At 35.9% G+C, this 24381-nt stretch overlaps 1 protein-coding gene across 2 annotated transcripts in view; it reads left to right on the forward strand.

The window, feature by feature from the left end:
* The window catches only part of LOC105254415 (neural-cadherin), a 90329-nt gene that overhangs the window by 8141 nt on the left and 57807 nt on the right, over window positions 1-24381 (forward strand). The window contains exon 1 of one of the 2 annotated variants that reach the window (XM_011263084.3): window positions 19059-19503. The exons of the other annotated variant lie outside the window; for it this stretch is intronic. Within the exon in view, the coding sequence (XP_011261386.2) occupies window positions 19452-19503 (52 nt within the window). The 5' untranslated portion in view covers window positions 19059-19451. Of the gene's footprint in view, window positions 1-19058; window positions 19504-24381 lie in introns of those variants that run through there. 2 annotated transcript variants of the gene reach the window in all.

Consider the following 24381-nt stretch of genomic DNA (forward strand, 5'->3'; position numbering starts at 1 on the left):
ATCAGCTGATACTTTTACAGATTTATTTTATAGCGAATGTTCAAAATAATCGATTTTTCAAAATAACTAATTATTACTAATTATTACAATTAATTGTTTCAATTGTATTTTAAATCGATATTTAATATAATAAATAATGTACTTTATATTTTTATATATAATATATATTTAAATAATAATATAATATATAATAAATCATATAATATAATAATATATATAATATAATATATATTTAATATAATATATTATATATAATATATATAATAAATATATAAATATGTAAATTACAATATCAAAAAAAATTTTTTTGATGTATTTTTTAATATGAATCTTTGAAAAAAATATACATACATCTCTTTTTATATTTATACTATCCTATAAGGCTGGTTTCTCCGCGATAACAAGATTTTACTACGGTCTCCTGACATCGTAAATTCCATTAGTCGTTCTATAATGTATAACCTAAACTGATCGACAGATTCAAAATAAATGTGACGCAAATATAATAACTTGAATTTCCTATGCTACACGCGCAAATTACATACAAAAGAGGAAGAAAAATATTCTCTGATACAATTTTGCTGCACAGTAACATGTGGATTTTCCGTTGATTGTACATTTATTTTTCATTATGTTCTAGATGCAAGTGTTTCGAAACCTTTGCGAATTTACCTTACAATTAAAGATTTTTGTTTCATTGGAATCGATTTTTCTTAATGAATATTTTTAATGAATTTTATTGAGTCGCTTACAACCGCTATTTACTTTATTTTCGATTATTAAATGCTTTTTAATTAACTTCCTCATCGAATCTATTTCTAAAACTATTAAGACTTTAGAATTTTTATTGACAAAATTCAAAGAAAATCTTAATTATAGAATTTATATCGGATCGAATCATATATTTATCATATATTTCTCATATATATTTATCATATATTTCTTCCTCTTTAAAGTGTTCCATCAACTTTACGTTGTAAAATTCGAAATATATAGAATGCTCTTTCATTCTACAATTATTAATTACTCGTAAATTGATGAATCTGTTATTTAATATAAAGTAATGTAATTTACTTCGTTATTATATCATCAGAAAACATTCGAGGGAAACATAAAGTTACTGAAATAGTCATGACTCGTATGGATTATGTTTAAGGAGCTTCGGCGAGAACGGCGTTGAAAACGACGTTATTAATCACTCGTAGCTTAAAGTTTTCCGCGATTTCTCGTAAATTTCATCTAACTCGCATCCAACAGAGTTAGAGCAACTTGATACTGGGTCAACGATATGTAAGGCGCGAGTACAAAGTGTTAGGTGCTCTGTGCGTCGCCGTTTTACGTCCCCGAGTCCCCGAGTATTCTACGATATTTCGAGTTTCGCTACGTAGCATACGGAACAAGTACCCGTAATTAAGTCGATTCCGTCTATTCGTCTGTTAACTTTGATAATTTATTTCGGAACGCACATCCTACTTCGCCGGCGTGCTACTAAACTTTTAGCTTCGCGACATCGTTTCCAGCCATAAATTAACAAAGTCGCAAGTTTTTTATCATACATTAAACGATGGTCGACGTAAGATATATGGAGAGAATTTACGATGTTAGATTAATTCTTTCTTATGTATACCATGTTTTGCCAATTATTTTACATGAATTATTTTTCGGAAAAAATAAATACACATGATATAATTGTATTATATAATTAAAAATTGTTCCTGAACGATAAAAATGTCTGAATTTATTTTATGACAAATACACATGTGTATGACTGAATTTTTAAAAATTCTTAAAATGTTTAATTTTTAATTCCCGTTCTTTTCATTTTGTAAAAATTTTACAGTTGAATGATTGAAATGCAAATATAAAAAAATAAAAATGTAAATTCAGTTTATTAAAAATCACAATATTAAGAAGACGTTTTTATCTCGCGTTTTATTTAATTTAACGTACGAAATTACAAATATTTCACGATTTTATAGCAAAAAAAACAAAGAATTCTACAGTCTCTTTATTCAGCTATTTATTTTCGATTGAATATGACTTATTCCAATCTCGGAAATAGCAAAGATACCCGAATATTCGAGTGTATTCCGTAATTTGGTCGCAGACGCGCGCAATGTCGGCGGTTCACGATGGAAAAAGACAATCGCTCGCCTTCCAGACGTGCCTGTTTTAAGCGAAATGCCTTTCGCGACCCGCGATTTTCGCCGCGTCCACAAATTCGAGAATTCATTTGCGTGACAAATATCGATTCTGCTGCGCTTTAGATGCGCCATCCCTCGAAAGCGGGGGATGGCTCCGCACCAACTATTCCCCTTATTGCACGTACTTCCCTGTCAGGGCGTATTGACCCGGAAACCCATATATTCCGATGACAATATCGATGCCGATCCCGGTCGGTGAGGCCAGGTGCCATGGATATGATTCCGGATAATACCCGGATCGCGGTGCTATCGAGTGTAAGATTTAACGCGAGCCTCTGGATACCTTCACCCCGGGAGCGTCGATCCTTTCGATATAGGATTCTCGTCTCTTGTCTCCTCTTTTCGTTCTTTAACGAGGAACATATACGAAATTGCGATAGACAGCATCACGGCAATTCTAGTTCTTACCACGTGGATTTCTGATAAATGATACTGAGAGATTGAAGACTTTGATGGATGAGTTTTTCGCTATGGAACATCTTCAGTAAACCGGCTCGTAAAAAATGTAAGATTTATAGAGATTTTGTGCGAATGTATTTTTTTGTTGAAGAAATATTCTAGCAACAAATTCTTTGATAAATGCGTTAAACTGAAAAATGCGACAAATAAAATTTAACAATAATTTTTAAAGAATCTAATCCAAGTATTTTATGAAACAACAACTTAAAAATATATAGCGTATAAATTAAATGTTTGAATTTTAAATTCTTATCTCGATTAATCGATATAAATAATTCATAAACTGTAATTAGAAAAAGGCATAAAATTGATTGTAATTAATATTTTACATAAATGAACATTGAAACATTTCATAAAAAGCCAAAGTAAATATATATGTGTATCGAAAATCTATAACTTCAATTCTTTATCGACTAGGGCTTTAAGACGCTTACAATTAAATCATCCAAAGCAATTATTAAAACCGTTTTAATTATTTTTATAACTGCCATCAATATATGCCATTATATTCTATCGATTCTGCCATTATATTTGTTCGAGTCTAAGCATTTTTGTCCGCTCGATCGAACCGGAATATCGAGCTTTTTTTTCACACGTGAGCAATGCACCTGAAATATTTTACAAAAATTGCACGGATTTTTCACTGAAAAAATATTTCGTCCGACAATTTGCAGTTGCTCACGCATTCGCGATTGCCATTCCAATCCATCGGATCGCGATGAAACTTCTGTTTGATGGGCAAACTTCCCTCTCACTTCCAACATCAAACTTCACAAACAATTAATCCTAGAGATATTGGAAGTTGACTCGTCGAAAGATCGCCGACCAGCATCACATTTACGTGATTCTTTTTGCGATTGTGGTCATACAGGATGCTCTAGTAGTACAATAAAAAAAAATTATTCTCTGTTGCGAGAGAAAATAAGGTAGCTTCGAAATGTGCATTTAATTGCACGATGATAAATTGTATACATGTTTAACGAGGCGATTTATTTTTCCTCTCTTTATTTATCAGACTTAAAAATTTACAAATATTTAATCATAAGAGAATATGTGCAAATAAGAACAAAATGTTTTTTTTAATAAAAAAAAATTATGGTATACATTCATAACGAAAGCAGCGTATAATTTATAATTATATGAACATGTATAATAATATTATAATATATAATAATATTATATATTTGTGTAACTGTAATTTTTCCTCGTAACATATTTTCAAATTAAATTTTTCCTGCACATTTTATACGCATTTTCGTTATAAATAAATCGTCCAAGCGCTTTATTTGCTTGGCGAGCCATATTTATATTTACACGGCACTTTATTGTCACGATTGATGTAATGTGATGTGCAAATCGTTGTTTATATTTTTGGAGTACCCTATATGCCACGCGCTAGTGATCTTTCGGTGAGAGAACGAGTTAGGGGTCATCGAGTTTCGATTCAACTCAGCGCTTTTGAATCCCTTGCATTTTGTATACGCATCGTAGGACAAAATGCAAGATTGGAACGTCGAATAAGAAGCAATAGCGGATCTAAAGAGAACAATAACAATAAGAATGGTACTTTTGTGTCGAAAAACGACTTGGGATCGTCATGATAGTTTGTATTGTCATAGCTGGAAAATACTAAATGCTTCGGACTGAAAAGATAAAACCTAGGGATGAAGCTGAAAAGCCATATCACGGTTCTTTTACCGCAATTTTATCCGAAAGAGTAAGCATATAACATATACAAGTTTACTTTTGTTCCGACATACACACACATATATATATACAAGAGTCTAAACAGATGACATGAAAATTTTATGCAGATTTATTCAGAAAGCTATCTACACATTTAGGCAGTAGTAATAGAAGTAGTATCATTAATAAAACTTAAAAATTATTAATAAAGCTTATCATTAATAAAACTTAATAAAAGGTAAAAAATAATATTAAAACTGTATACATGTATAAAAAGAAAAGAGTAATATACACAGAGATATTTATTATTTCTTGATATTAAAAACGAACGTATAATTTTACAGATTATGTTAGTCATATTTTTAGATTTCGCATTTTATGTGCATTTATGCAATAAATGCAGATTATGTAAATCTTTGTGTAAAAATATTTAATTTTTTAAAAAAAGAAATTCACATAAAATTATTTGTGATATATCTGTCTCTAATTTTTATTTTTATATTTTTACTCTTTCTTTTTTTTCTATGTATTTTTTTAAAAAATTAACGAGATATATTTTATATGTGTCATCTTTTATATATAAATCATCTTAATTTTGTAGTGATAACATACAATCTTATAAATATTACTGAAAATTGAAATATGTCATTCAAAGAGATATAGATAAATTGAAAAATGTCATTATTCAGAATATTATTGCAAATATTTTAATGTAACGGGACAAAATATAATATATATATTTTTTAAAATGATTAATTTTTTTAAATATGTGTCTATGTATGTGTGTGTCTGTATACCAGTAACATTGAAATGGCATTAGCTTTGAAAAAAGAGTGACATTTTCACAAATTACATAATATCGATAAAATTTATCTAAAATCCTGTAAAATTTGAAAAGCATCCCTTTCCATCCAGTACGATCAATATGACGCATTTATTTCATACAGTTCATTTATTTCTCCAAGGTTTAATAGCTCGATAATTAAATTTCATCTCAGCAATCACGCTTAAGCATCAAACGAATGCGAACCTTTGTATCATTCGGGTCAAATTATCGCAGCATTTCTCATCCTCTCATCTCTCTTTCTCTTTTTTTTATTTTTCTCTCTCTCTTTTTTTTTCATACTAGTCATCGCACATAATTCACACGCCGGATGGGATTCTTCCGTACAGCAAAAACAGAAGACAATTTTTTTACCTAGCAAAAAATTAGTGCGACAGCGTATTTTTTTAATTTTAATTTGCTCCTATTTTACATCCAGCGTTGTTATGAGTACACTTTCCTTCTCTCTCTTTTTCTTTCTTCCTGAATTCCCAGGGAGGGATCAGAGAGATATGCCGTCGACCGATCGATCGTATTAAAAATTGCAAAGCCAGAGGCGCCATCGTACCCGAGGATATCGACCCGGCTGTTTTTTTTTTTCTCCTTTTTTTGTTCCTTATATATAGCGCGTGGATCATAATTGATGATACGACGTTGCCGTAACTTTCGGCACGAATCTCGTGCTTCATTATTCGTCGCTATATATACGTAGAGAGATTCATAGGGATCTTTATATATGTATCTGACATTTTTGCGTTTACGGGTTATCGGCTTTGGTTATCCCTCTATTCTGTTCCCTTCTTCGCGCTTTGTTGCGTAAAATAATGATGACGGAGAGGTACTGATGCACAGATGCTAACAGCGCGACATCAATCTTCCGCGTCCTATGTATCAGACATGCCATTCTGGGATTATAATCGTCTTTGTAACATATAGGGGATGTACTGTGTTCGAATATTGAAAAAGAAAAATAATAAACTTTGAAAGAATCACCCTCAACAACTTCCACGACAGAAGCTACAGTGTCAAGTGATATTTTACATCTTAAACTTTGGATATACACGATGATATAATTTTTCTTTTCCTTAGCCTTTTTAAGGATTGAGATTTTTTGATGTAAGATTATAATTTTAGAATTCTATTTAACAATATATTTAATGCTAAAAATGATGAAGCAAAAAAATTGGTTTAGGATCCACTCTTGAAAAGCGAAATTAATTATTTTTCTATTTTCGATCCTGATAGTAGAATAGATCACTTTGCCTATCTCGGCATAAAATTGTTAACTCTCCACGAGAAAGGTTAATAATGTAAAACTAAGTTGTCGGAAAAAAATAATATCGTTCCTTTCCATGCAAAATTTATTCGACAGGGTTTACTACAGCGCCCCAATGGAAATAATGTATTCGATGTTTCACATGAACGACACTTTTACAAAGTTCATATCTCGCTTGAATCCAATTTGCGACGACGATACTGCGGAAAGAAAAATTCATCAAAATTTCACTCTTGCTTAAATATAAAGCGAGAACACGCCGTAATTATTAAACTGACTGCTGACTAATTAAACCACGATGCAGCAAAGGTTACTGTCTTTTTATATAATTTCTGTTTTTCTTTTTTTCTTCATTAAACTAGTAGCAAAGTTTGTTGCTAAAATAGATTAATGTATTTTGGGAAAGCTTTCTCTCTTGATTCCATACAAATGTACCTGGCCAGCCAGCGGCATTTTGTTGTTATGTGTATTCACGAGTTTTGTTTAACCATCAACTTTGTTGAATCGTACAAAATTTCTATTGTCTATTAATTAAGCGCAGTAGAAAAAGTTATCTTTCCAATAATATAAATTTATAACATTTTTTGCGATTATTTATTATATTACGAAATACGAAATAATCGTATTATTTGTATAAAAGAATTGTATAAAAGATTAAATTTCATATTTTACGATAACGTTTCTTTATTTCAAAACATCTGGTGTAGGAGGAAATAAATTGAATAATTAAAAATCTTATATATTGTTATCTAATATTTTATTCTACGTATTTCCAACTGTATTTTTAATATGGAATGTAATAGGATAATTATGCAAAATTTATTCCACATGCTAATATCGTTTGAAAATGGAAATACATAAATGAAAATATATAAGAAATTAATGTCGATTCAATATAATATCAAATCTCATTATTCATAGACTTTAATCATGTTACGTCATTAAAGAGTTTAATTAACAGCAAAGTATTAATTACGAAGTTTTTGTATTGGAATATGATTAAATAGTAGAGAACTTTGTAGCTAACAGCAGCTCAGAATTTCTTTCTCTATTAGCTTTTCTTTGATATAAATTTGCAACTAATTTTTTCGCGTAATATCTTGATAGAAATCGCATCATATATCGTAAATACTTATTACATATTTTACCAATTAAAGCCAATTAAATTTCTTTTAAAGCAAATTCAACTTGGAACTATCCAAGCATTTTTTTATCGTTTATAAGTTGTTTGCTTGGTAATATTATAAATGTAGAAATTAAAAGGTGAATTTATCCGGTCTCTTTGCTTGCTGAAGAAAAATTACCTTGAAATTTATCAAAGGAAATATACGTCATTATTAAAACCGAATACGAAATGGAATACATTGAATACATTTTCCTCTATATTCGCTGAATAAAAAACCGTCAAATTTTCGCGAAATTTAATATTCTTTGCTCTCGTGTGGAGGATTGTCGTTAGCGTGTAGCTGTTTTCGCGAAACTTGTGCAAAAATAAAAATAAAAACAAGAAAAAAGGAGAATAACAAGCGCTACAGAAACCGTTCGCGCAAATTCGTTCTCGAGTTCGGCCGTATGCTCGTCGGCCATTAACGGAAACTTGGCGGAAATTCGATATTTCGCGAATTTACCAAATTCTGCCGGCCGAAATTCAATTGCGATTAATGTCAGATACGGGGATACGCGCACACGCGCACGAAAAGAGAGCGCAAATATCGACGTATTCTCTTGACAGATGACAATCCGCGAGCGCCGTACATTCTATATCGTGTATCGCACTTTTTTCGCATGCTTATAATTTCATATCTGTTTCGACACGTGATGAATCCTCGGTTATCCGCGATATCGATATAATGCCATCAGATTTTGAGCGATTCGCGTTTGTCCGCGGCTCTATAAATAATTCTGATGACCGGCACCGGGGAGAATAACGTTGCGAAACGCTAATTGACGAGCCTGCGGTTGCAACGTGCCTGAAAAAAAATGCGACAACATTCGGATGATGTATTGTACTGGCTAAAAAAAAATATCGCCGGGTAAAGGTAAATACAGATCCGCAAACTCATTTGACATGCAGTCTCTCTATTGCGCTGTTTTCGTTAGAGATAGATTGATATCGGGCAAAGTAAATAGTTGCGTCTATTTCCGAGTATCTCTTTCTAGGGGTATCCTTATTAATATATTCAAAATTTAGTAGACTTTGTAAATATTCAATATAATGTTGAATAAAATTTCAATGTAAGCAATACATGTAATAATATTGAAGTTTACATTTGAAAATTAATTAAGTTGATAGGAAACGTAATTATCATTTCATATAATTTTGAAGATTGCATGTTGAAAGTACAGAATTCAAAATTAATGCTTGATAAAATCCCATGTCTTGATATTAATTTAGTGCAATAAATTTTTATAAACGTGAAGTTTTCACGCAGATGATCCATCGTAAACGATCAAATCGATTTCAATATAATGATAAATTAAAATTAATTTACGTAATTATAAAATAAAAGAATCTATGATGTAATTCCTCTAAATAATTTTATTATAAAATTAATTATGTAGAAATTAAAGAGAATGTGGGACAAATTCTCTTCAAAGTCTGTTCGTTTAGATATGCTGCGGGATACCAAAGATTAATAGCTCCAAAGCTCTCGAAAACCCCCACCGCGCCTCTTTACGCAGATTGTCGCAAGATTGGGAAACCGAAGTTAGTAACCGGCAAGCCGTAAAGCGGAGAGTGTTTTCGGATATTTGTTCGCGTTGTGCCCGTTTCACTTAACTCGGATATTATCCGGTGAATTATGGCGTGAAACTTGGCGGCGATTTTTACGTCGACCCGATCTGTCGTTCGTGTTTCTCACAGGCCAAGTTAGTTGTACGTAAGTTAGATCGTAAGAACTCGATTTCCGAGCAACTGACTCGATAGCGAAGTGGTCGATAAATTTCACAAAATATCCCAATTCGTCTTTCGTGTCTATGTTTTGCCAGTCTTCGAACAACTCTTGGAATGTGTTGATTCTTAAAGCTATCATTAATCTAATTCTTTTCCATGATGTAGGATGAAATGTAAGATGGGAAACAATCGGTAAAAATATGATCGAAATGAAAAGAAAAACTGGTCGAAATAAAGTTTACACTTTATTATTAAAATTAAAGAATAAAGCTTATTTTGCTTCTGTAATTTTAATAATAAATTTCTCAACTGATTTCAAATTAATTTAGTCTCTTGAAAGCACAAAATATTATGAAGAAAAGTTTACCATAGGTTTAATAAATAAAATATTTAATTAAGGTTTAAATGAAAAATGTGATGATAAAATTCATTAGAATCCAAGTAACGAGTAAAAGTTAATTAATCAATTGATTTTGAAATATTCCTCGATATGAAAAGTTATTGAAATAATTTGAGAAATCTGTAATGTAAACATCAGATTTTAGTCATCCGATCACGTTTAGGAATAATTCTGTAATCAGAACACGGGCCAATATGAATTAATTCCGGCGTTGTAATTCGAATTGGGAGACGAAAGGATTACGTTCCGGAAAGGAGGAGTAAGGCCGTTGATTGAATAGACACGAAATGACATCACGTTTACCATTGTCGTAACATTCTGCTTGTCATTGTGATAGAGTCGGGCAATTCAAATGTACCTCGTTATCGGATTAAGACGTCGAACGAAACGCGAAACCGCGATTACATCCCAGGATGTGGCTCCTCGATCATTCGAAATATTTTCGCGTCGAACCCCGCATTTTGCGGTCACTTCCATATTAATCGAGCGATCAACCTTCATAATATGTTTTGAGATATATATATATACGAAATTCCTGGAATTTGTGTCTGAATGGTTATTAGTTAAATTCCATCATACGCCTTCCTGTAGCCTCTTCATCGAGAGTCGATGCGGCTAAATGCACTCTTTCACTTCCAAAAGTTTTCGTCCATTCGTCGTTATTATTTTACATTTTGTTTGTGCGTCGAGGTATACGATACGATTAAAATCCGCGCCCGGCAACCGGATTATACTCGCTATTTTCCATCGCCTCCGATAACCACAACGCGACGCGATGCATAACTAATGAAGGATCGATAGAAGCCGCAATCCCTTCGGCTACGATTACTTGGTCGCTTTTCCATTGAAGCCATCTGTATGCATAAAACTGACTACTTCTTGCGATTTGCGTGGCATTGATATTTTATAGAAATGGCCCTTTTAAAACAATACACGATTAGAATTGTATAAAAATTGTATGGTTAATTACTTATTAATTTTTATCAAAATATTATTGCGAGTCAATTTTCCTATGTATCATTTTTTGTTTTTGTCTCTCATATTTAAATTGTTTACTATTATTAATTAATAGAATTAGTGAGATTAAGAAACTAGAAAAATATAAATGATTTGTCTCGATAAAACGTCGCTTTAATTTATGATTAAAATGAATCTATTTGTTACAATCGTGTTAAAGTATATATGATACCGAGAATAAATAATTATATGATTAAATAAATAATTATATGATTGAAAATAAATAATTATATTCAATATGACAATCAAGGCAAATGAGAATCTGAGTGACGCATCTGGCAATTATCTAATCTTCGACTGCTTGCGATATCTCGCGCATGTCCGACAGGGAAGCGTAATGCAAATGACAGTTGGCAAGCAAACGTCATTCCGACTAAATGTGAAATATGATAGCAAAATGACTGATCAACAATCAAGGATAATGCGACAGACTTGTAACTCCGAATCATATTAAATCACTATAAATTTTGCAGTTCAGCTAAAAAAAGCAAAAATCTTAGTCTCGCGTCGATAACTGCTTCCTTTGACAGTCGAGCGAAATAAAAAGTAATATTTTCCCTCGACTTTTAATCGCTCGTGTGAAATTTCCATTTTCTCTATTGGACCTTTTTAGCATAATACCAAATTGTATGTTTCTCCGTCAAAACAAAAAACACACGAGGATCATTGCAAAATTCCTTAAATGGGAAAACTGAGCGCTTGGAGGGAAAAGAGAGGAAACGTTGCAAGACTTCGACGAACTTTTCTCTTCAAAGAATCCCGGGGTATAACGAGTGTCTCAAGTTTCACTTCAATTACCGCGCATTTTTCTTCTTTCGCATGAATATCCGCGAAAGACAAGTGTCGCGAAACGAAGCGAGCGATATTCCACCCCCGTGGACGCATCGTTGATATAATCGGATCAATCGTTATCTTGGGGTTTGTGTCTTGAAACTATGCACGAGAACTGGGAATCGATAGGGTCGCGTTGTGTCGACTTGGTCATGTCGTCGCCAGTCTAGATTACATACCGGCAATTCCCGGGATTTGCAGAGGTAAATGGGATGCACCGATTTAAGATGGATGCATATATCGTGTCGTGATCGATGACAATTTGCTCTGTAGACCGATTAAATTAATTGCGACACATTTTCCGTCGCGCTTTATCGTTTACTTGAATATTCGATTTTACTCTTTCGCGGATGCGCGATATTTTCAATTGCGATGTTCGAAAATGTAAATGACATATTTTTCCATCATTGGATTCCATCATTGGATATTAATTGGATACAACATGCCATTAAAGAAAACAGCTATTATTTTAACACATGAAATATGCGAGCGCCTCATTAATTTCTATCAATCAATCGCCAATACTCGCGTTTAATTAAGGTTGTTTTTCATCGGAAAGAGAAAATTCCGAACGATATTTAATTGCACGGTTAAATAATCATCACATGAATCGCTCTTGGCTTGTAACAATAATGATCAACAATTATTATTTGACGAATTGTAAATTCGCATCGTACATGAAATAAATTATTTTAACGAGATGAATGTCGAGGATATCATAGTTTAAAGGATTTTTCATTCTTCATTTAACATTATCGTCTCTTTTATCATCTTAAATCCAGTTCCCAGGGAATTAATCCAAAGTAATACCTTTCTGCCTGAAATATCATCTGTCTTTCTCTCTCTCCCCCTCTCTGTAAAATTAATTTCAAGTAAGTCACTAGCTTCTGGCGAAACTTCCGACATTGAAATATCTTCATTTTTTTTCTTTCTACTTGGCAAACGAAATGGCGAACGGTTCAAACAGTATTCCATTACAACTCCATCGCTAAGAATGACTCTGTCAGCCTGCGCACACTATTGTTACTTTCAAAATAAAATCCGCCTGTTCAGCAAGTATGTAAAAGAGACGTATGTAAAGATAAGGGGTATTAATCTTTTTTTAAAACAATTAACATTTTCAAAAACAAAATAATATATAAATGTAATTATCTCATTAGTTGAAATCTTTTCTTTTAAAAGAGAATTCTCAATAAATGCTAAAATTGACAGAATTTGCAATTGTAAATTGATCGCAAACAACCTACATTTGTCATTCTACAATGATCATTTCTATTAAGTTGATATTTTGCGATCAAATTTATTTTAATTTGAACATTGACGTTTAATGTTTGAGTTATACAATTTTAAAACTAAAACGCGTTTTTGTATTACTTTTTTACATTATGAATTGTTATTTTCCCTGAAAATAATATGCAAAAAATGTAATATTAAAATTGCTCAACAATTCACACAGAGATCCGAGATCCTGAATTTTCATAAATATTCATAAAGAATCTATAAAAAAATAAAAAAAATAATATTTTCAGAATAATATTAAAACTGCATACATTGTTAACAAAAAATTCTATAAAGATACTTTTAATATTTTGTATAATGCATCCATATTCAATATTATTATAAAGGAATGAATAAATGCAACTAGTTTTAAATCAATGATTAAAAATAAAAAAGACCACAGATTTGGATAGCAAGTTTGAATGCGACGGCTGAAAAATATCAAATGTCAAGAAGAGAAGGGTAGAAACTTTGCGAACGTTTCAATAGTCGATTGTCGCATTCTGCCGTCTGTGGTCTTTCCGTTCATCGGACATAGTCGAACAAACGGATTCGTGAGCCCGCATGAATTTGCCCGGAGAATAGAATTTTCGATCAGCTGGCTATGCACGTTGGGGCGTCGATCGTATCTGTCAATGACTTGTATCCGACTTGTCGTACGAATCTGCAGATCTCGTTTCATCGATCCCCAAACGTAATCATCGGGTATATTTAACGACCGAAAAACGTATGCCAACTATCGAGAAAAATATTTTCGATGTTCCATTTTTTTTATATATCCTCGTTTTTACTATATTTTAATTTATGCTCATATTGCATTCTTTTTACACGAGAAATCGCTAGTCTTCTTTTATTCAGCTACAAACACCAGTAAAATAAAGCTTCATTATCGATTATACATATTTATATATCTAGTGAAAAAGAAATTTGCGATTGAAAAAGAAATTAATGATTTGTTTCACAGAAACCGTGATTTAAAAAATGATTAAATTTAATTGCGCGACAAAATATTTTTTTCCAATTTTTATGAAAAAAATTATAATTAGTAAAAACACACGAATCGCTTTTAATGAAAATACGAGACTAAAATGATAAATAAGTAATGGCGAGAGTTAATTAGAGACGCAAAATATTTTTAAGTAGTAGCTTTTTAGCCGATAAAATTTATAACTTTCTCGAGAAAGTCTTTTAACCACATTGCTCTTAAAATATGAATATTAAGATTTTATAAGAAAATAATTTTTTTTAAATATAATTAATAATCGAATTTTTTTTAAATAGAATCGTGTATCAAATTTCTCTCTTCTAATTTTTCTCATATTGTTCACATGATGAATTCGTAGTTGTGAAATTGATATTCCTTTCACACATAGCATTACATATATTATCGCTAAATTGACCGTTATATTAACAAATACTATTTACGGCATTTGATCCCATGAAACTCATTATCAATGCGTTTACAATTGCGATGTAATTAGTCTTTATGCATAGCAAAATAGATGGTTCAAACAATATTCAATATTACATCAATCGTATTTTCCAGAGTTGTCTAGTGGAAAAATTCTACCGGCCTTGCATAAATAGAGAAAGATAAATGCATTTAAAAAACAATGCTTTGTTAGGAAACATGCGTATACATTTTACGCAGCGTTTGTTTATTCCGATATTAATAATACCAATTTTTTAGCAATTATAACCGAGCGAGTTCACGCGTTTATCTCGAAATGTATGTCGTTATACTTTGTTTCAATATATAATAATATTAAAATAATATTAATATTAATTAATGTAACGTGATAGTAGTATATATAATTTCGCTTATTTTACACTTTGAAAAGTTTTACTAAATATTATAAAGTCAATTTATATAATTGACTTATATATACGATTTTGAATTGGAAATATATTCCTATCGGAAATATATGAATGTATGTATCATACATAATTCGCGTGCGTGAATTATTTTATTAGTTGTATGTAAAAAAATTACAATATATGTATATCTTCTTGAAAGTATGAAAAAAGGGGCAATAATATTGTATATAAATTTTTAAAATTTTAATTGTTTTGGATTGTTTTTAATTCAAGATAAAATGATTAAATTTTCGATACAGTGTCAGACTTGTGGTGAGAATGCAGTTTGTATTAATAAACGATCGATTTAACCTGGAAATGAATACCTGATATTATCGCAGGAAATTGCGATCTGCGTTTCACGCACGTGTAATCGAGTAGCTGAGAAGTTTCGAAATTGTCTCAGAAATAGGGTCCCTCCGTCAGTCGCCACCTCATTGCATTATCGACGTCGTCAACATTGTATTATATCGTAATATAGCTCGTCAAAGGTATACACCGTGTATTCGGGCGTGCTACAAGTTCCGCGCGGGAGACGTGCGATGACTTCCGGCAAATCGATTCGTATATTATTTACCGGACCAAACTGCAAAGCATCTTCTCTCTGAAAATAGATTCCAATACTCTAGATCGGGGGCTAAAAATATATATATAATTCATGAACGTCTTTCTTTCGACTCGAGGAATTTTGGCAGGTTTTTAGAACGAGAAAGGTTACCTTTGAATTTTATTACATTTATTGTTATTCAAGATAAAGATAAAATCCCTATTCAGTGAAATTATTAATATTATATATATATATATATATATATATATATATATATATATATATTATCGCAAACCATAAAAAATTGAAATTCTTGATGGTGTTTTAAGAACAAAATAAATATTATCACATCCGCAGGGAAATAAGAAATTTTTCCAATATTTTTTTTATCTTTTCTAATTTCGCAGTGCATTGCAACTCCAAGGTTTAATTATAAAAAAATACGCATGGCAAAAAATTACACGCGATTGGTCCATAAATATAGCAAGTTTCATCAAGTTCCGAGCCAGACAGTTCGCGAAGATATAAATCAGAGCACTACCGTGCAATCTCATCTGTCGTGTTCGGGAATAGATTAGTGAATGTCAGAGCTGAATGCGAAATGCTCTTTGAAGATTCAATGAAGGATGATAGATCCGGTGGATCGGGGTAATGCTCCGACAGCCGTTGAAAGTGGTTGCGCGAACAGATGCGCGACTTTGCTCGAATTTTCTTCTGACTGTGCATGATTTCAAAATTCGAAGAATCACGAAAGACTGCCTTTCAAACTTGTTTAATCCTACGTAAAATCAGATACAGGCAAAAGTAATCGGCTCCATAAAGTTTTATGATTTTACTTACTAACTTATATCTCAAATTGACGACCAGAGTTTGCGAATTGATATATCGAGAGAAAGAATTAAAGAAATAAAAAAAATACATAAAACGAATAAAAAAAAAACAAACTAAAAATACTGAGTAATTCGCGTACTTTACGTATAAAGATATATATAATCTGCTTAATTGAAGGTACAACCACTACTTGACATACTTATTCGGCGATTGCGGTCTTTTAATTTTAACTCAGCTGGCGCGGAATTTTTTTGATGCGCGTGTTTTGTAAGATTTATTCGACATCAAAGGATTTCAACAATTATAAATGATTTTGTTTCGCCGAATCCTCGAAGAGAAAATGCGCTTTCAGCTCATTTCAGACGATTTTTCTTCAGACGTTTAATCCTATTAGCGCGTTAATTAGATTCATGACAATAATCGGAAAAGATTTATAAGCATTTTAAGGAAGCGATTACGACATTTATATATTTGAGAATCGCCGACTTGCAGAGGGAAGGGGAGGACGTTAATTTTTAATTACCATTAATCGCCATTTCCATAATATCCTCCCGAGAGCTCGATCGTGTTTCCCTTCTAGATCGATTTGTGTAACAACTGAGATGAATTGTAACTCTAGCATTTCGGGCACTTAATTAGCCCGGGAGCCCCACTATTCGCTATAATATGGAGATGATCCGAGCAGCTCTCGGAGTAGCTAACCGACACCACCGACAGTGTTTTGCCACTGCTGTTTACGACTATGTGTAGCACGTCGTCGTAGAATGTCCCGGATTTGCGGATGGCATTCCGTGCATTCCGGGCTGCACCGACCGAGATTTAACGCAGCGCTTTAATCCAAAGCAAATGTAACTGTATATTTAAACAGTCGTCAGTATTAGTCGCCGTAATCTCGAATAATCTGTTGACGAGCGCTATTAACTATCCACATACCACGCATGCATTCGCGCTACGCCTCGCCTGCTACTCGTCCTCGCTGTCCGTTACTTATGTATTGCGAATTTCCCTTAGAATATCCGATAATAAAAGTTCGTTCCTGTTTTTCCAGATGAAAATTGGTAATGAAATTTTTGCGTTAACTTCATATGGAAAACTTGAACGGACAGTTAATAGGGAATTAAGTTCCGAGATAATTAACTTGGAAAATTGTCTCAAGTTGCGAGAAGCTCCTCTTCGCAGCTTTCCCTCACTCTTTCTTCTCGTAAGATACGTATGTAAATTAATAAACGTAAAACAATGATAAAATTATTTAAAATCGATTTCTCGCAGATTTCGGAAATATTTCGTGTCTAAAAGAGCGCGTATGAAAATGAAGTCGTGTTATGAAAATTGTGTATATTACGCGAATCGTTTCTTTTATTTACGTTTCTGCGGCTCTTCCGCGGGAAGGAAGGCACGCCCGTGTTTACGTGAATTTAGTACGGGATGTACCGAAATAGAGCGCTGAATAAGTGTTGAATCCAAGTTCTTGAGTTCAGCCGAGCGCGAACTCGAAGCATGTGCGCGCTTCTCTTCCTCGGATTGCAAAACTACTCGGGATCGGATTTGAAGTAATCCAAGATTCGAAAACAAAGTCTAGATCAAGGCTCGTGAGATATTCGATAAGAACGCCATTTATATTCATTTAGCGGTTATATAATTAAAAAATATGCATTATTCTGCTTCTGCTAATTTTTCCTAAAATAGAATCTGACAAAATTATATATTTAACTTTTACATATTTAATTATATGTTCAACTTTTTTTATTACATTTGAATATCTATTTTATATATTAAAATGGAAATTAATACAATATAAATAATGATTATTTGTTAGAGAAATTTTTTGCTCCGAAAGGTATTAATTATATGGAAACAAGTAGATTAGATTGGAATCAGCATTTCGAAATATTCTGTAACTCTCGTGTAATTGTGGAGCGCTTTCCAGGTTAATCATATATAAATTTCATTGTCTAACTCTCAGATATTCGATTGATCAATGGAAATGATATATGATCTATAATGATCAAATATGTAGCGTTTGTACAACGACGTTTAGCCTCGTTTCCATTTCTCGATTAATGAGCTAAATAACTCCAAGTGGTGCGTCACAAAGGGCGATTTGGAATCCCTTATTAAACACACGCGAAGTATCAATTTCCAAATAGCGTTTCTAATCAAGATTATTGACCGATCGTCAATTTTTAATCAAATTCACCGATACGCGACCGGCGATTAATTCCCGTAAAAAGAGAAGGAAATCCGGAGGAGATCGGGGCTCGTGACATGAAACCGCTCTCATTTGCTTATCCCCTGGAATCGACCCTCCTCCCTTCGCGTCCGCGATCATCACGTGCGACGAGGGTGTCGCTCGTGAACGCTACACGCGTCTCTCCCGGCGCTCGCCCGTGGGGCAGGTGTATCGTAACTATATACGAGTCTACCGCATTCCGGCGATTCCGCGTTCAGTGTTACGCGGTGACACGGTATATTGACTGAGGGTGGATCGCGCGCCTCCCCCGTCCCCCGACTGATTTGGCGCGGCTGCGCAAATCTGGGGGCCTCTCGCGCGCGGCGCGACCGGCCACCGCGGCCTCTCTCCCCATGTACCTTTCCCATTGCTTTCCCTGCGTACGTATCGCACGTATAGCCTGGTGCTTTTGCCCCGCGTGTGTAGGACTCCCGGCCACCGTTGACGCGTCGGGTCTCTCCCTCCTCTCAACCGTCTCTGTCATCCGTCATCCTCTCTCCCTCTCTCTCTCTCTGTCTCTTTCTCTCTTTCTCGGTTCCTCTCGCTCTCTTTTTCTCGCGATTCCTCGGTCTCTTCCTTTCCCCGCACACGTGTAAATGCGCGTACGAGTCGTACGCGATAAGAGCATGTCGCTGACAGGCTTATCGATACGGTCGGTGCCGGCCCGCGCGTTGAGATAACGCGCTGCCCCGCACAGTGCGCGGAATCGACGCGCGTGATCCGGGATCCGCGCGGCGGGAATTCGCCAGAAGCGAACGGAAGCGGGTGACGCGAGGAGGTATCGGCGCCGGAAGGTAGAGAGAGGGTCATCGCGAGAGTCATCGGGCTTGCACCAGGGAAAGATCTGGTGGCGAACCGCCGATTTTTGCGTTCCTCCTGCCATGTGTGCGCGTGTGAGGGTGCGTGCGCGCGCGCGCGCGTGACGTCGGTGCGGAGACAAACGTCCTTTCTCTGTCTTTCTTTCTCTTCCGAGGGCCGTGCGTGTGAGGGTGTGCGTGTCGGAAGCGCTAAATAAGCAAGTGATACCGGTTGACGGGCGGTAGGTGGACTGGTTTCTAGATTTGCGAGTCGGATCGGATTGATTGGACCGGGTAGTTTATGTGATGTGAACGTGGTTTAATGGTTGATCCGCTCAAACTCTTCTGGGTTATTACCAACAGCACCTACCTAGGTACGTTTCAACCTTGCTCGAGCCTTGTGTAAAGAGTCTCGCGGGGAAAATGGGTCACGAGTTGTTTATGTGTTTTCGGATAGTATAGAGTGTCGGGAGAGTAATTTAAACCGGGCCAGCGTTTTGCGGATAACGTGACAGAATCCGCAATCGCTATTGAACTGTAATCTGAGATAACGCGGTCGAGATGTGTCGCGTTAAAAATGTTCGAACTATGCGATAGTATCCCATTTCCCCCCCGCAAGATTTTTTAATATCGCGCAATAAACGTGCGTCATTGAAAGTGTATTAATTATTCGTGAAATAATATTTTCAAGAAATCTTGCTAAAAGAGAGAGAGCGCAAACGTTTCTTCTTTTGTTTCGTATCATTTTTCCGACGAAATTTTATTATAATAATATCACTTTTAATTACACGCACGTATTCATGTTGATTATATATATATATTTTTTCCAATCATATGATTATCGAGACTGGTGTCGCAAATTTCCCAAGCATTAATCTTCTTGATGTAACAAGTCACTAGAATTACAAGCATATTCGTCGACTAATTATTCTTCTAAAAGCTAAATAAATAAAGAACGAGGCTTTTTCAACCAGAGATGCGCGCTTTCAGTTATACTAAAATATACACAATAATCTTCTTTACTTAATCTGTCGCCAGCGACAGAAGAATATATTCAATAATGAATCATTTTTTTTCTAATAGTAAGATGAATAAAAAATGAAGCCTCTTCAAAGTGCTGTCGGTTGTAATAATACATGCGATAATAAAATCGCACTAGATTCGATAAAGACGCGAAAAAAGGAGAACGTAAAGACCTTTTATCGAGAGATTAATATTAGCGAGGAAACAGCGCAATATCGACATGTACACAGGATCTGTTTGAAGCTACGTGTTTGATACTTCCGCAATCTATTCTGGCGTAACGCATCCCCCCGTTCGTAACACGATCGCGGCGAAAAGAGCGCAGGGGATGTTTTTTGCAGCGCGCGAGAACCGACAAAAACAAGCTCGCCGGCATCTCGCGGAATGTTGCCGAGTGGTATCGACGGAAAACTGACGGAAAACAGGCGGCGCCGAAGCCACTCCGCTTTGTGAAATTTGCTACCGCGTTTCGCTACCGTCTCTCGTTTTTGCTCGTTGAAGGGGAGAAGCTGCAAACATTCCGAACATTTTTAGATATGTTCGGAAGAAGCTCTCTCTCTCTCTCTCTCTCTTGCGCTCGATCGAACCCGGCGATCTTGGAGTTGGAAACTTCTCCTCGGGAAATCCGCGAAACAATGGTTGCATTTCCGCGACAGACGCGACGCGACGGATGCGCTTTGCACGCGCATCACGCGTAGACGCAATGAAATTGTTCGCGCGCGATCTGATGAATTAAATAGGCGGCCGCGGGCGTGAAACAAGAGCGCGTTTGATTCAGCGGGAAATCAAGTCAGAGGCTTCCCTCCGCACCCGTTTCTCCGTGTCTTCCTCGCGAGATCGCGTCGCCGCCCCCGCAATCGAGGCCCCTGGCCTCTCTGTATTCAACGGCTGCGCGCGCGGTTATTAATAAGAGTCACCGGATGGATCCAGAAGCGACGAGGAGCGAGTGGACGTACCTGGGGGCAGCGGTCCATTTCCTCCAATTTCGTCGCTATACAATATTTCCAACTGCGACGGGAGTTGGGGTATTCCGCATAGTTCTCTCTGCGACAGAACGCGATGAAATTGCGCCTGAAATTTGTGAAATTCGCAAATTTGTTTCGATATTCCATCTCTCTCTCTCTCTCTCTGGGGACGGATTACAAATTCGCATTAAATCCTTGTTCTCGATCAACGAATTATCAAGTCCCCGTATCTCGATTATTAAGGATCTCCCGCGAATACTCCTCCACCGGATCGTTATAATCCCTTCGGTTTTAAATTTCATTTCCAATCTCGCAACCGGAGGGAGGAGTCGCTGCGTTTCTATGAATACGAGAGAATGCAATATGTTTCGCAGCGAAACGTTTTACGCAAATTAACTCGAAGCGCGATAGTCGTTTCGGGCGCGTCTCTCGTTGGAATACGGATTGATGTTGAATCTCCCTTCTTCCATTGCCAACAGGTGATCAACGGGTTAACGAGCGGGGAAGCGCTCAAGTTCCAGAAGGCACTTTGCCAGTCTTCAGCTTTCACGAGCTACGCGAAAAGTTGGCAGGTTGTCTGAACTTTTTCCTCTCGTTTCTGCGGCGAGTCATTATCGGATGTACGCGGCTGCTCGTTTGCCCTTTCGAAAGAGACACCGCGGGATCACCGCACGTTCCCAGCGGAAATTTATCTCTCTCTCTCTCTCTCTCTCTCTCTCGTTCTCCCTCTATTTCTCTCTCTTCCTAGCTTTATCGATGAACTTTGCACGCGTCCAGCTGAAAAATTCACGATAGGGAATATCGGAACACGATCGCGTTTCATCATATTTAAGCATATTGATGATCATCTCGACAGGTTTCCTTTATAGAGGTACGCGAGAGTTAAAATTTAAGCACGTTCTCCATTTAAATTCGGCCGATAATCGCCGGCCTGGTCGACGTTAAGCCGTCCTAAATTTTAAACGTAGACGGCGCACAGCTCGGAGCTTACCGTCACTTGCTGAGAATAGTCGAGATGTATCATTAGCGCGAGAAATAAGGGAGCGAAGAAGGATGCTCTTTATCGTGAAAATTACTGACGGTGAGAAGATACTTGTATTTTACGAAGCTATCGCGGCGAAATGTCCGGTTAATAAATAACCGCTCGATGAAATTATTTTATTTTTCAAAAAATTTATAATATTAAAAAAATAATAATCGGAGCACGAGAGAGAATTCTTTTGTCGTAAATACATATAATGGCGGAAATTTTTCCATCGCCCTCGATCTAGACCATTCGAAATTTTCATCCAACTCTGGTCGTTTAAAGCAGCTTGTTCTGCGGTTCGCACTTGTTTTTTTCATTATTTCTACCTTTTTTTAATTTGTAAAACTCGGTCGGTCGAGAGATCGAAATGAATTTGCCGGTATAGTCGAGATTACGACTATTGGCGCGGCATTATTGCTGGACTACCGATCAATACTTTGAGAGCACAATACGCTCTCCTCGGTAAATCCGGAAGTCCCCGTAATTCTAAGAGGTAATTTTAGAAAAATTACCTTCGCGATGGGCCAAGAATTTATTAGCGTCACAAATTAATGTTGGACTTTAATCTTTGCGTCTTCCCTTCGCATCACCGAGTAAAGTAATCCAGACATTTTTATCAATAATCTCTCTCTTCTCCTTCCTTTCTTCTTATATATTTTCCCCTTTATTCACCTGACATTTATATTCGTCATTAATTGTCGGTATTAAAGTTTTACAAATGTTTCGCTCGGATAATATCCGCAACTATGCTTCATCCGCTGCTGCAGCCTTTCTAGTTTTCCGGCGCTAAACGTAAAACTACATTGATAGACAATCACTTTACGCCATTTCTCTAGGGTCCGTCTAAAATCCTATTCACCCGCCAATCCCATTCATTCACCGCTATATATGTAGTCCACTTCCTTTTTCCTCAAGCATGTCCTTCGCTTTGGGTGTTAAAACGAGCTGGAGAAAAATCGCTACCGGTCGTTATTCGCGAAGTGCGCGACAGAGCGACGACAAAAATTCAATACCCAGGTTGCCACTTCTCTGGCGAGAGTTTTCTACCGCGTCGTCGCCGAGAAAGGCCGATTCTTTTCACGATACGAACGACCGCACGCGGCGGTCTCGTCAATCGGCCAATCGGAGACATCGGATGCCGCTTTCAAAGGATTTCGACAAATGCGCGCACGCACACGTGCGCGCATGTGTTCGATCGGGCGGGCAATTGAGGGTATCGTTCCATTGAATGAACGGAAAATCAATCCAGGCGGCCTGGTAATTACGCCGTACGCGAGCCCCATCGAGAGGTATTCGGTCGAGCCGCGGATTTATATCGAGACAAGCATGTAGAAACGCTATAGGCACGTTTCGTGCACACCTCCCCCGCGACCTCCCCACGAGCGCGAATTTATGCCCGGTTATGGCTCGGCTGGGGCGATGAATGATTCCCGTCGGCGACAGCGGGCGAATCATAGGCATGCCGCGGATGACACGCATAGCATAAATCTCGAGGGTTTGCGGTCGAGTCGCCCCGCTCGGATACGTGTAACGTGTAGCTCGTCAAAATTGTTATCGTTCGCGGTGAATCGCTCTCCTCGTGTAAACGAGGACGTTAACACGAGGGAGCCTTTAATAATAGGGAACTTTTTATTCACGCACCCCTCGCGAAAATATGAGGGAAAAGATTGGAATTAATTACGGGTGTTTTTCTCGGAATGTCTGGCTTCAATTTCGAAACTAAATTATATTTCGCTAATTTATGTACACGAATTTTTTTTCAACTTTGCGAAGAAACCATTTATGAGTTGAATAGCTTTGTTCGCAAACTGTGATTCTCTAAAAACGAAATAAAGGAAGAATTGATTTAAAAAATTCCATTGTTTAAATTTGAATATCGTTTAAATCTATTAAATATATTTTAAATTTCCGAAATAAAAATATCGGATATGAAATAAATTAAGTGTTTTTTAATAAAAAATTCTGTGCAAAGGTAATAGTTTTTTGTCATTTTTGAACGAAATTATTTATCGAGAGAGAAGGTATGTTAGAATCAAGCTATTCGCAATGTAAAATGTGAATAACGATACGTAAATAAATTGTCAGGGGCGCGTTTATTAGCACGGCACTGTTGATTAAATCTGTCATAATGTCGAGCACGATGTCTATCGCTATAAAGTCTGCCAATTCAATCATCGCTTCTTTACGATTGGAAGCGACGCCTCGACATCATTAAGCGGAGCAAACAAACTCCTCGA

This window comes from Camponotus floridanus, unplaced genomic scaffold (genome assembly GCF_003227725.1).
Source record: "Camponotus floridanus strain SB8 unplaced genomic scaffold, Cflo_v7.5 scaffold62, whole genome shotgun sequence".
Lineage (NCBI taxonomy): Eukaryota > Metazoa > Arthropoda > Insecta > Hymenoptera > Formicidae > Camponotus > Camponotus floridanus.